This window comes from Monodon monoceros, unplaced genomic scaffold, assembly GCF_005190385.1.
Source record: "Monodon monoceros isolate NGI ecotype Baffin Bay Population unplaced genomic scaffold, NGI_Narwhal_1 Super_Scaffold_21, whole genome shotgun sequence".
Classification (NCBI taxonomy): domain Eukaryota; kingdom Metazoa; phylum Chordata; class Mammalia; order Artiodactyla; family Monodontidae; genus Monodon; species Monodon monoceros.
Window position 1 is genome coordinate 98,754,425 of NW_021703778.1, and position 13,252 is coordinate 98,767,676.

At 51.0% G+C, this 13,252-nt stretch overlaps 2 protein-coding genes across 5 annotated transcripts in view; both read right to left on the minus strand.

Annotated features, from left to right (window-relative positions):
* CCNB1IP1 (cyclin B1 interacting protein 1) overlaps positions 1-1,470 on the minus strand; it is a 53,771-nt gene extending 52,301 nt beyond the window's left edge. The window contains exon 1 of the mRNA XM_029237220.1: positions 1,452-1,470. The gene's annotated coding sequence lies outside the window, so the exon portion shown is untranslated. The remainder of the gene's footprint in view (positions 1-1,451) is intronic.
* A 393-nt stretch (positions 1,471-1,863) lies between these two features.
* The window catches only part of TEP1 (telomerase associated protein 1), a 35,887-nt gene continuing 24,498 nt past the window's right edge, over positions 1,864-13,252 (minus strand). For 2 of the 4 annotated variants that reach the window (XM_029237215.1, XM_029237216.1), the window contains 24 exons: positions 13,001-13,089; positions 12,599-12,713; positions 11,915-12,155; positions 11,596-11,719; positions 10,665-10,789; positions 10,445-10,544; positions 10,082-10,237; positions 9,723-9,935; positions 9,354-9,507; positions 9,032-9,244; positions 8,316-8,476; positions 7,975-8,088; positions 6,888-6,995; positions 6,159-6,291; positions 5,999-6,075; positions 5,760-5,892; positions 5,488-5,624; positions 5,204-5,328; positions 3,968-4,111; positions 3,724-3,820; positions 2,885-2,990; positions 2,573-2,778; positions 2,339-2,443; positions 1,864-2,093 (listed from right to left, as the gene is read on the minus strand). In XM_029237215.1, the coding sequence (XP_029093048.1) occupies positions 1,971-2,093; positions 2,339-2,443; positions 2,573-2,778; positions 2,885-2,990; positions 3,724-3,820; positions 3,968-4,111; positions 5,204-5,328; positions 5,488-5,624; positions 5,760-5,892; positions 5,999-6,075; positions 6,159-6,291; positions 6,888-6,995; positions 7,975-8,088; positions 8,316-8,476; positions 9,032-9,244; positions 9,354-9,507; positions 9,723-9,935; positions 10,082-10,237; positions 10,445-10,544; positions 10,665-10,789; positions 11,596-11,719; positions 11,915-12,155; positions 12,599-12,713; positions 13,001-13,089 (3,299 nt within the window). In that variant the 3' untranslated portion in view covers positions 1,864-1,970. Of the gene's footprint in view, positions 2,094-2,338; positions 2,444-2,572; positions 2,779-2,884; positions 2,991-3,723; positions 3,821-3,967; positions 4,112-5,203; positions 5,329-5,487; positions 5,625-5,759; positions 5,893-5,998; positions 6,076-6,158; positions 6,292-6,887; positions 6,996-7,974; positions 8,089-8,315; positions 8,477-9,031; positions 9,245-9,353; positions 9,508-9,722; positions 9,936-10,081; positions 10,238-10,444; positions 10,545-10,664; positions 10,790-11,595; positions 11,720-11,914; positions 12,156-12,598; positions 12,714-13,000; positions 13,090-13,252 lie in introns of those variants that run through there. The other 2 variants (XR_003795818.1, XR_003795819.1) reach the window with 2 other exon arrangements.

Consider the following 13,252-nt stretch of genomic DNA (forward strand, 5'->3'; position numbering starts at 1 on the left):
TCTAGATTTCAAAAACAAATTGTGGTGAGAGTTCCCCAATGGCCGAGTGGTTAGGATTCTGGGCTCTCACTGCTGTGGCCCAGGTTCATTCCCTGGTCAGGGAACTGAGATCCTGCAAGCCGCAGGGCATGGCCAAAACAAACAAACAAAAAAACCCAAACTGCACAGATGTGTAAAAACAGATGTTAAAAACTGACACATGAAAAAGGTGCTTCTGTGGGTTGAAGAAGACTGTTCCAATGTCCTATGATCCTATAATCCAGTGACTATAATTGAACTCATCCAGGCACTGGGAGACACTGAAATTGTTTAATGATAAGAACTCAGAAAATATTTAACGTAAAACCTAAACTGATTTTCCCTTCAACTCCCTTGGGGACATATTTACTGTTACCTAGAACCTGTTCTTCACTCATAGCAATTATATCTCCAAGATAAGAAAGATCACACCCTTCGGGTGGACCTGGTAAACAGAGCTGAGTCTACTGAGCAAGGTATGCTTTACTTTCTCCAGCCCCACTCCTCCATCCTCAGCTGGGGTGCCTTTGTAGAATTTTTAGAGCACGGAAGACAGACATCTAGGGCCTCCTCCTTCCTTGGCCCATGCTTTCAGGGGAACAAAAGGCAAAAGATTGAAACCAGTGACTTCCAGGATGATGCTGTGCCATGGTTCTCTGTAGCATTTCTGGGTAGTAGTATGAATCGTAAGTTTCAAATTACCTTAACTTGGACTTCTAGTCACAAGGTTCATGTAGAGCAGGTAGTCTAGAAGGTACATTTAGAGCCCTGCATGAGGCATGGGAGAAAAGATAGAAGCATGACCTACGATTAAAACTTATCAGCTGATGGCATTCCTTATGTCTTTATCCTCAGGCTGAGAGAGAATATGAGGCATTGGTAGAAATAAGATAAAGTCCTTCAGGTGATTTCTCCACATAAAATCTGGAATCAGGGCAAAGTAAGAATGAAACTGAGTACCCCTCAACTCCCTAAATCCAGAAAACTCTAGACCAGAGTGCAGTGATATGTCTCTGAGAGAACCCTACCAACCCAGGATAAAATCCTGTAATAGCTCTGGCTTATCATACACAAGTCCTTGACTTCTTGGACACCGAAGACCCTTAACCCTTCCTTAACCCTTAGAAAGAAAGGGCCTCAGGGAACTTCCTCTCCCATAAAACAGACTTATAGGAAAATAAGAGGGTCACAGTTTACTTAAGAGGGTCACAGTCCACAGCAAGTCCATGTGTAGGCATTGTTCCACCTTTCAACTCATTTTATCTTTATGAACTTCAATTTGAGAGAGATACCCTTTTGTGATCTCCTCCAAGAATGCAAATTACTATACTGACTAATGCTTCCAAGTCAAGTGGCTGCCGCTTGCCCTGTCAGAGGCTGTGAAAGCCAGAAGACACGCTCTGCTCTCAGAGCCCTGGCTTCTCACCTCTCACCTGGGCAGTTGGCTCTGAGTAGATGGGGCTGCTTCTGTGACAGGAACCTAGCGTTGTCCTGGTTCTATCCCAGTTCTTTCCAAATACCCTGAACCAGGGCCCAAGTGACTCATTCTTCCTTCTCTTCCTCTTCCTTGAACAAGTGAGAGGTCTTCAGATTTCTGTTCAAACTAAGTGCTGGTCAACATCACTTTCATTCCTCCTCCTGGTAGGAGTCATACCTTACGGTCCTGGGGCCAGAAAATGACACAAGAATTCTAAAGCATAATTTCAAAGAATACTAGAGATCTGGTTCACTTTCTTGCAGTTCTGGTAAGGATTAATGTTAAATCAGAAAAGAAACATAAGAACATTCATATTCTTCCCTCTTGGTCCAAATCCACATTAAGAACACAGGCAGGACTGCATGTGAGATTTTCCCACCTTTTATTTATATAATTGTATCAAGAACGTAGCCACTGGTGTCTTCAGGCTTTGCATTTCTAGCACAAGCGGTCTCTTTGCCCTGAGCAGTGATCTTCATTCCCAGGACAGAAAGTATACATTGCCCTGTGTGTCTCCCACTGCGAGCTGCAGGGCAGAGTTAGGACCCAGCCAAGGTTCCAGGCAGCTCACTGCCCCTTCACATCGGAACAGGCCCAGCTACAATGGGAACAAAAACGGGAGATGTGGGCTACAAGCCTAGGGCCTCCTTACTTATTTGTCTCACACCAATGACTTTTGTTTAGAAACAGGTTAGTTGCACATTACTGCAAGAAGGACAGAAGAACACAGTCTTGATCTTTTGCCCTTTCTTACCCCAAGTTTACTCTATGACATCCCTTTAGCCCTCCTTACACACACACACACACACACACACACACACACACACACACACACACACTTACGAGCTGCATACTGGGTCTCTCCCACAGTTTAACATCTCTGTCCTTTGAAGCTGTCACCAGCAACTCAGGCAGCACGTGGAGGGCTGTGACAGAGCCTGTGTGAATCTTAGGGAGGGAGGGGAAGAGGTGTGGTGAGTTCTCAGTGGACCCTCCTCAGACAAGGAAGCAGAGAAGTCTGCTGGGTCAGACCTAGAGCCTCCTCCCCAACGTCTGTGACCTTTCCCTCAAACTCACCTTTCTACGCTGCCGTGTCTTTAGCTGTGGGACTGCTGGACAGGTATACGTGTCAGCACATACACACGCATCTGTCTCTGGAGTTTGGGTTTCAGGCATTTCTACTTTTTCCTGCCAGATATTATCTGTGGTCCATTCTCCTTCAACATTGCATCTAGCTAGGTTCCACAGCGTCCCATCAGAGCTGGCACACAAAAATGAGGACTCTGCCATTTCAAGGGCAGAGTTTGAGCCAGGTCTTAGACTTTGAAGGATCCACCATCCTCCCCTAGGCCACCTCTGGATTCCTTGGGCCCTCCCATCACCACTCACCAGATTCAGGTTTGGCCTGAGTTACCGATATGAGGGTCTTATTAGGATTCTCTAAGCTCAGATCAAATTCTGGGCACTCTGAAAACTCTCCTAATTCCTTTTGGCTCTGTGAAAGGACAGATCATTTTGATTAGCCTACTTGTATCACTTACTGCTACCCAGACAAAGCAACTCTTTTCTGCTCTGGGCTGGTCAAGATTTTTCAAAATCGTATCCTAGGTACAGGAAAGTACTAATACACAAATCTTAAATGGACATCTTGATAAAATTTTACATGTGTATACATCCATGTAATCCCTGTCCAGATCAAGATGTAGAACATTTCCATCACCCTGGAAAGTCGCCTTCACGCCCCTTCCCAGTCAATACCAGAGTATCACCACCCCCAGAGCTAACAATATTCTGACTTCTGTCACTATAAATTACTTTTGCTTGTTCTTGAACTTCATTTAGGTGAAATCATGTAATATGTAGTTTTTTGTGTCTGGCTTCTTTCGCCCAACATAATGTCTATGATATATATCTGTACTGTTCAAGACACTGCTAATACTCACAGTGGCAAGACAAGACAGATATGAAGAAAATGCAATGAAAACAACTAGGTTTATCGTTTCCCACGATTCTTTTAAACACTAGAATCCTTTTTGGTATCAATGAAATCTTATAGGGAAACCCAATATAAAATGCTCTTAAGTAGAGCTATAGTTGAAGGAAGAGAAGGGGATTTGGAACCAACTGCTTTTCCCTTCCTTCCTCTTATCCTCCATCATGGCCCCAAGGCTTTAAAACATTGGTCCTGGACAAATGTTTGTTTTAACACACACCCAGACAGAACTTACTGAGAAAGAAAGAACTCTGAGGTTCATTGACTGCAGGACAAACACACCATAGTCCTGGTGGGTGGACAACATTATAGGATCTTCTGAATAGCTTCTCCTGGTTGATAAGAAAGAAAGAGGCTAAGCCCAGGAACACCTCTCCGTATGACCCCAATGTTTGTTCTAGTTAGACCCAAACTCAGGGTAGCCACTAACCCACTTTTCCTCTTTTCTCCAGCCCAAGAGAAAACATTTTGGATCTTACCAGATTACAGAGGGCTCATCACCTGGCTTCATGTGCAGTAATTGCAAATCTGCTTTGGCCAAGATGAGGGAGTGACCGTCAGGGACCAGACTTACACCTGTCAGGAACCCTAAGTCCTCCTGCAGAATTCGGTTCAGGTGAAGACTATAGCGCAAAAAGGGATACATGGACAGAGAAAGATTCTACCTTAGTCCGCCTCTCTCAGTTCCCCATGAATTCCTCAGGAGGAAAGTATAAAACAAAATATATCACCATCCCTACAAATTGTGTTCCTCTTTCTGTTTTTGTTATATTAGTATTCATCATACCATCATCACCTTATCTGCTCAAACCAGGAATCTCTAACATTCCTGTCCTTTCCTTCCCTCCTGACCTCCAATTGATTGATAAGCACTGTGGACTCTACTGGCAACACATGCCTAAATCTTTATCTTTCCTTTTCATCCCCACTGCCCAGGTCAGGGCTCACGTTCTGTCTTCCCTGGACTAGAGCATCAGCTGTAAATGTGGTCGCCCTACGTTTAGTATCTCTCTACTACTAACCATCCTCCGTGTGGCCACTAGAGTTCTCTTTCTAAAATTCAGATAATTATTCTGCTCAAAATTCTTAGCACTGTGCCCTCTACAGCTTGGCCCCAGTTTATTTTTTCAACCCAATTCCCCACCACCACTCGCACCAAGAACCCAAAGACTGAGCTATACTCAGAACACACCACGCACTCTCATGCCTCCATGCCTTTTGTTAATGCTACCTCCTCTTCCTAAAACACCATTCCCTTCCCTTACTGATTCAGAAAACTCCTACTCATCCTCTAAGCCCAATCTCAAATAGCAACTCTTTTGTAATCAGTAAATGTCTTAAATTCTGCAGCCCCAGGAATTTTACATATATGTATATAAAAATATATATATATATAAATATATATATATATCTTTATTATAGCAGTAATCACTCTGCATATTGTTGGCAGTTTACTTATGTGCACATTCCTGTACTGTGAGCTCCCTTAGTTAAAAATTAATTTCAATCTGGTTCACACTGCCTGGCCCAGAGCTTAGCATAAAGTAGGCACTTGATAATTATTACTTAAATTGACAAGATGAGCAGAAAACAATTTCCCAGTGACTTTTTCCTGCTTACTAACATCCTATTGACCTAGTTCAGAAGTAGAAGGGAGTGATTTGAGCAAAATCCCAGATGTAACTGTATTCATTAACCCAGCCGCCTCATTTCACCTGAAATTTCTGGGTGCTGAACCCTTCTGCAGTTCCACTTGCCACTCACTGACTTTTTCATCAGCACTGACAACAATCAAGGTGTGTGCTGAGTACCAGATCAGAGCACTGATGCGGCCTGGAGCCTAGTGAATACAAGTTTATTTCAGTATTTCTGAGGAACCAGGATTAACCTTCTTCCCCATCCCAGGCGTCTACGCAACCTCTAACCCCGGCACATACCATCAGATACATAGCCAGGGCAGAATTCACATAAACAAAGAACTGAAGTTGACCCAACTCACCTGTGCTGTGGCCACAGCCTTAGCTTCCTGCCACAAGGTGAGTTCCCCAGCTTGATTCCCAGACACTGCTATAGAACCGTCTGGGGCCCAGGCCACAGCAGTGATGGCTGCATGACTCCTGGGTATATATGTGTCATCTGGAGAAGAAAGGAAGTGATTCATTAGGAGCTGGACCACTGTTGGGATACAAGAGGAGACAGCAGGCTACCCTTGACCTTCTTGGTCCGACAAACACACCCCCCTTTCACACCTTGAGTCTCTCCACACCTCACCTGCTTCTTCAGGTACCTGCCAGAGCTGTATGGAACCATCCTCTGAGGCAGTCAGCAGGAGGCCTGAGGTTTCTGAAACAGCAGCTGCACTGACTGGGCCACTGTGTCCCAGGAGGGTGTGTGTTTGAAACACCTAGGAGGAAAGGATGGAGATGGCACAGTGGGGAGGTGACACAACAGGACGCTGTACCATCATACCCTCTCCACTGCCCCCACCCAAGGCCTTTCAGGGAACTCACCAAGAGTGGATTCCACAACCGTGTGGCCCCATCCAATCCCACAGTTACCACCAGAAGCTCTGACCCCAGCTGGCCAGCTGATAAGATACAGAAACTGAGTCAGGAGAAGGGGAGAAGGGAACAGGCAGCGGGGACGGGAAGGTGGCTGACATTTCATTACCTGCACTGGGCTCCAGGGCAGCTGCACAGTGGCTGATGGGTCCTGAGTGAGCAGGGATGCTGGTCATCTCCACACCCTGATGGTCCCACACTTTCAAGGTCCCATCTCGGCCCACAGATACCACGTGCCCCTCCTGCCCCAGAGCACAGGATAAGAGAAGAGTCACACTGAGTTGGACATGGGAATTACGACTCCCGCCACAGAGGTGTGGGCTCAGTATTAAGGGCCTAGAAGATGTCAAAGAATGAGGACACCCCAGATAGTGGGGCTGGGAGGCTCAGGACTTCCATCATGCCACAAGGTCATGATACTGAGATACTGTGTTTTCATGCTCTCCCTCCCCTCACACCAACTCTCAGCCTCAATACCCTAATCCTGCTCTAATTCAGGCCCAAGCATCTCACTTTTTTTTTTTTTTGCGGTACGCTGGCCTCTCACTGCTGTGGCCTCTCCCATTGCGGAGCACAGGCTCCGGACGCGCAGGCTCAGCGGCCATGGCTCACGGGCCCAGCCGCTCCGCGGCATGTGGGATCTTCCCGGACCGGGGCATGAACCCGTGTCCCCTGCATTGGCAGGCGGACTCTCAACCACTGCGCCACCAGGGAAGCCCAAGCATCTCACTCTTTATACTCCTTTTGCCTTTGGGATTAGATACGCAATGCATCCAGTCTCCCAAAGCCCCCTTAACCTTCCCAGGGACCCCCAGTGAGCTCTCCACTGCCTTCTCACCACAGCCAGCACGGCGCTCGCGGCACTCTGGTGACCCAGGAACTGACCAAGCTGCTGTCTCGACTCTGGGTCCCACAGCCCTACAGAGCCATCACTGGAGCAGGAGACCTGCAGAGTCAGAGGGCAGAGGAGTGGAATAATCAGCATCCCTCCAGCATTTCTCTATACTTATAACGTAGGGTGGAGGGCGGTAAGCCTTGTGATTAACAGCAAGGGCTGTCCTGGGTTCAAATCCTAGTTCCACCATTCATTGCTTGGTGACCTGGGGCCAGTTCATCTCTCTGGGCCTCAGGCTTCTCATCTGTTCAACTAGGATAATGACAGTGTACCTACTGATATGGGGCTGAAGCATCTACGTAAAGGACTTAGCAGGATGCCTGGTACATAGTGAGCATTGAATAAATAGTGGCTATTGTCCTTGTTATTAACATAATGTCAGTCAACAACAACTTTCTCTCACCCCGACAAAGGTGAGAAGTCTGCAACGCCCAGGAGAGATCTGGCTGCCTAGAAGTCAGGGGTAGGACAGACAATGATAAGTCTATTCAATTGCTACTCGTTTCTTTTTGAGAACAACAGGGACTCTGCGTTGGAAAACTAGGCTTTACCAACGTTGAGTGCATAATTTGAGACCCATTTTTCACTTAGGACCAAAGAAATCATAGCACTACCTTTACCTGCAGACACAGGGCATCCTAAGCCCTTGGGGAGACAGTTCTGTGTTCTTGTTAAGAGCATGGGCTTTCTTATCATAAAGTTTACTGGCTCAGCTTCTTCACTTACATGACCCTGGAAATGGTCTTTAATCTAGCTGAGCTCGATATCCTTGTCTATGAAATAGAGAGAATAGTACTATCTTCTTTACAGGGTGTTGTAAAGACTAAATGAGGCCATATATGCCAAGGGCTTAGTCCAATGTCTGGCACATACTAAGTGCTCAATAAATGTGAGCTATTATATTGGGTGTTAGAAAATCATATACTATATTATAAATGGGTATTAGGAACAGGATGAGGTGGGATATGTTGTCCTCCCCCAAGAACCCTGCTGAGCTTTGTGCCACGCCCCCCCCCACCCCTTCACTCACCAGGAGGTTGTCTTTGGTCCAGGCACAGCCAGTAACCCAGTCTCGGTGACAGGCAGAGAAGGAGCAAATCAGAACAGGGGCTTTGGGTGTCCTCACATCCCAGCAGAGCAGACTCTGGACAGGCCCCAAGAGAGGAAGCCATCAGGACCACAGGACACCAGAGCCATCTCAGGCAAAAGGTTTCAAGGAAAGAGGGAATGTCAGAGGAGGACGGGTGGACAGATCCCGTACAGGCCATTGAGCAAAGCAAAAAGCTGGAGGAAGCAGTGGGAAGTGAGCTGCTCAAGAATCCAGCACCAGAGGGGCTGGGGGCCCACGGGGAGGAGGGCCCTGCAGCTCACCCGATCCCTGCCCCCGGTGGCCAGGCGGCATCCATCGGTGCTGAAGCTACAGCAGCTTACGGGGCCCTCGTGTCCCCGGAGCTCAGTGCCACAGGGAAAGTCTTCTGTCTTTTGTGGCAGTGCCAGCAACTGCCTTGGCCACAGACGCACTGTGAAGTCCTCTGCATTAGAAATGGGGAGACAGGAAGATTTTCTGAAAGAGGAAGTGACACAGGCCTGGGAGGCCAGAGACAAAGGGAATCATGGGGGCTGAAGGTGATGTCTGAGGGCACAGCTCCAAGGGAGCGACGCCGTGAGTCCCACCCAGGCCCTGGACAAGGATCATTCACCATGTGAGGCACAGGGCAGGAATGCCAGGCACTCCCAGCTCTGGCTCTGCGGCCGTCTCCTTCTAACTCCCGACTGCACCGCCACACCCTCCTCTCCTAAAGTGCACAGTGTCACTTTGAACAAGCCTCTTACCTAGACAGGACTAAGGCCATTTTCACCTTAACGTCTCTCTCTTCTCCTAAGGGAGACCCATCCCTTTTACACAGCAAAATCCCCCACTAGGCAGAAACTCAAAGGGTGACACTTTGCAAGTTATAAAAAAAAAAAAGTTATATAGGTGTGTGTATTTTCATGCACACATATACATACAAGTCAAAGAAAGGTGTTAGCACATTTGAAAGGAACAGTGATTCACGACCCTGTCCATGCCCACTGCCCAGCCGTACCTGAGGCAGCAGCCAAGAGTTCCTGGGACGTGGCCAGTGCCAGCACAGGCTTCCGGTGTGTGGACAAGAGCCAGAGGGACTGAAGGGAGCCTCCCTGGAGCAGCCAGCCCTGCAGGGCCCCATCTTCTGCACCACTCGCCAACACCTTAGGGCTGAGCCAGGCCAGTGCAGACACTGCCACATCTAGCGCTTGACACTGAGCCCCCTGGGAACCTAGAGAATGAGGGACAACAACAGAGTAAGACGCTCAGAAAGAGGGCCAGAGTTGGGGGAGAGGGGCCCTTTCCAGGCTCAGACACTCCAACCCTTCTCCCTCCGGTACCTGAAGAGATTGTGTAGATCCGAATGCCATCTGCTCGGTACCCAACAGCCACCTGATCGCCATCTGGGCTGAGGGCCACGGAGAGGGCAGAAGAGAGAGAGGGGCAACCTAGGCACCCACGGGGACGACCCAGAGACCCGGACCACACCTGAACCTGAGGGCCAAGAAAGGGGCTTAAAGATAACCCACCCCCCGTTAAAGTCCTCCTTCCAGAGACTCGTCCCCAAGAGCTACTGTGCACACACCGCACCCCCTCCCCGTAGCACAAGCTCCTCCAGACTCCTCGTCAAAGGCGCCACCCTCCCCCAAATAGTCCCACACCTTTGCAACCCCTCCTCATAGCCCACCGCCAGCCCTCTGTAACCTGACCTTGCCATCCTCTCCAGCCGTCAGTAACTGGCATCCAGCACGCAGGAAAAGGGCGGCAGTAACAAAGCCGTGGTGCGCAGGGAAGGCAGCCAGCCGTGTCCCCTCCTGCCAGACCCAGAGCTCCACCATCCCGTCCAGCCGGCCCACAGCTACAGCCCGCCCAGACGCACTGAAGGCCAAGGCACGGACAGAGGCTCCTGGGGCCCCCAGCTCCTGCATGGAGAGGTAGAAACTGGAACGTCAGGGCCCTGCTCTCAACCCAAACTAAGAGTGACCCAGGATGCAGGTGTCCGCCATTTCCCGCCCTCCACTCCCACCCTCCCGTGCTTCCTTCCCCAGGGCCACCCGGCTCCTCTCACCTTGGTGACTTGGAGCCCATCCACCTGGAAGAAGCTGGAACTGCCAGCCCAGCTGCCAATGGCTATCACCTGCCCCTCTGGGTGGAAAGCGATGCAGTTGAGGGGCTTGGGACAGGCGTGCTGGGAGACCAGCTGCCCGCGGACCGTGTCCCACAGCTGGACGAGAGAGAAGGGGAGGAGGACTCGGTGCTGGACATAGATGTCTGAGCCGCTCAGTCCCAGAGCTCCAGGGGCCACCTTGTCCAGTCCCCTGCCCTCAGCAGGCCAAGCAGCCGGAGCCTCTGCCGCACTGAGGAGAACGATCTCACAGGGCTGACCCCGAGTTCAGGGCTGCTTGCACCACCACAGTCCCCTGGTCCTTACCTTCAAGCCTCCCCCCAGGCACACGGTGGCCAGAAGCCGGCCGTCTGGGCTCAGGCAGCAGCCGGTGATCCGGTACTGGTGAGCCTTGATCTGGAGCACCCTTCCCCAGGGAGACAAGGTCAGGGGGCCCCCCGGCCACAGACTCCCTCCTCGTCCCCCTCTCCCTGGGCTTCCAACAAACAGGGACGGCCCTCACGCAGAGACGTGAGGGGCCCCTTACCGACAGCCGTGCCGCAGGTCCCAGAGCTCCAGGAGCCCGTCGAAGCCAGTAAGAAAGAGGGCGTTGTCGGAGAGGAACGAACAAGAGGAGACCCCATCACAGCCACTCACCACAGACCTCTCCTCCTGTGACAGTGAGCGGGGAAGCGCACTCAGGACACGCCCCTGACCAGTCCACGTCCAGCCACTCCAAGCCCCAACCAGGAAGGAGGCAATGGCTAGAAGGGCTGGAGCCCTTAGCTCTCTACACTCCCTGCTACGTCTCAAACTCTGGCCCTCTGGTCCCACAGCAGGAGCCCCTGTGAAAAGTGCAAAGCTTTGGGCCCTACTCCAGACCTAGGCCAAGCTCGAACAGCTTCAAGTGGGACCTCCTGATCCAAGGGAGGTCACATCGTCCCCCTCACTTCGAACCCCGTACGTAACCCCGAGTCACAGAGGGTTTGGTGCTTCTGAGGCGGGAATGACGTCACACACACGCCTGTGGGGGGCGGGGGCACTGACATGGGTGGAAGAGATGGCGGCTGTGGCTGCAGGGCCCACCTCTCCCGCCTACTGTACTACCGCCTGCTGCCGTTATTCTCAGCAACTTACAGGGAACATCCCCCCAGCATCTTCGCCCGGGCTCCTCACTCAACCCGGAACGCCTCCCCGTCTCCATCCTACGTCCTCCAGTAACTGCACAACTCACTTAGCTCTTACCTATGCCACATGGCTATGTTTTGGTTCCTTTTTTACCTTGTATGCCTTGTTTTTCAACAAAACGGACCACCTGGTGGGCAAAGACAATGTCCTAAGCCCTGTGTTCCTTGCAGTGTTTAGTATAGTGCCGAATCAAACAGGGTGATAACTGGTGGGTTTGGCTTGCCTCGGGCTTCGGGGCAGGATGTGAGGCTCTTCTGAAGGTAAATCCCACCCCGCCTTGTGTGCCGTACCTGCCAGGTTCTCAGGTCCAACAGGTAAACCGTCCCACTGGCAGTGCCCACAGCTGCTCTTTGCCCATTAGGGGAGAAGGCCGCAGCTGTGGGGGGTGAGAAAACTGCCAGGGACAGGCTGGAGCTAGAGGAAGAACAGCAAGAAAGGGAGGAGATGAGGAATGAGGGGAAGGAAGAGGATGGGAATTCGTTTCTGCATTTCTGGGCCTGAACCCCCCTCTCCATGGTGACTGCGGTCTGTTCTTTACTCTCCAGTTTCAGAGAGGGCTGCAGCTTGCTCTCTGGCGGGTTTGCCAGCATCTGGGGTCAAGGGTTTTACCTTTGCTGGCCCCTCAGGGTCTGGGGTTTATTAAGCCAACGTAGCATGCGCTGGAGGTGCCATCGCTGGGAGAGCTGGGGGGCCTGGCGGCAAAGGGGCGAGTACAGAGGCTGGTTGGCTGCCTGCTGGTGCAGGAGCAGTGGGTACTGGCTGAGGACTGAAGCCTGCTGCCTCAGGAAGGTGTGAAATACAGCAACATCAGCCTCAGGAAGCTTCTGTTCCTTGTCAGGGACTGAGGAAGCTATAGAAGAGATGTGGGGTGTCACTGGGGAGCCAGCCTGGACCCCCATTAACCCCAGCACCAAGCCAATCATATGATATGTCTAAAATGCTAAGTCTCAAAGTGTGGCCCTCTGGTCCCACATCAGGAACATCTGTTAAAAGTACGAAGCTTTGGGTCCCACTCCAGACCTAGGAAACCAGAATCTGGGGACGCAGGGATCAGCAGTTTCAACAAGTTTCCCAAGTAATTGTATGCCCACTAAATAAAGTGTGAGAGCCTCTGGTTTAAGAGACCTAAGCAAAAGGTCTCCCAAGAATCACATGCTTATCCTCTTGCCTTTTCACCTTGGAACAGAAATTCAACTGTTCTTTCCATTACACCTCCCTCCGAGCAGGCCGCCCCCCATGAACACACCCAGGAGCCACTGCTTGGAGAAGACTCCACCCAGTAACTCATCTCACCATAGAGGGCATGGGCCTCCAGGAGCTGAGACATCAGACCCACTTCCAGGTGTGCAGCCACCACGTGGAGACTGGTAAGGAACTTTGCAAGAAAGCCACGGTTCCCGCTCTGGAGCTGGGAAAGTCAGACTGGATTCATTAGGGATGTGATGAGGCTGGTGAGGAGGGACCGTCTAGTCTTGGACCCTGCCTGTGCAGCTAAGACCTAGACTTAGGAGCTGGGACAAAGGACCTGAAGGACGAGGGCAGGAAAACTGAAAGGAGAAAGGTACACGGAGTTTGGGAAGGGGGTGGGGGTGATAACGGCAGTGGAGATGATGATGGTGGTCATGGGGGAGAGGGGTCTCAGAAGAGCCAAAGAAGTTCCTTGGGAGAGGGTGCCTATAGGATCTGGGGACTAACCAGGTGATAAGGCAGGTCTCCCAGAGCTTCAGGAGGGCAACTTCGGAAGGTACCTGAGGCATCAGGGTCACACGTCTTCCAGAGCTGAGCTGCAGGTGTGGGTCACAGGAACAGACACTGAGACGGGCTCGGCCCTGAAGCATCTCCAAAGATCACATACCTCAGGCTACTGCAAGAGCCATCCACCCCCTGGGGTAGCAGGTGAGGGGGCCAGCCGATGTGGAGTACCAGGTCCCACAGTCAGTGTCCCGG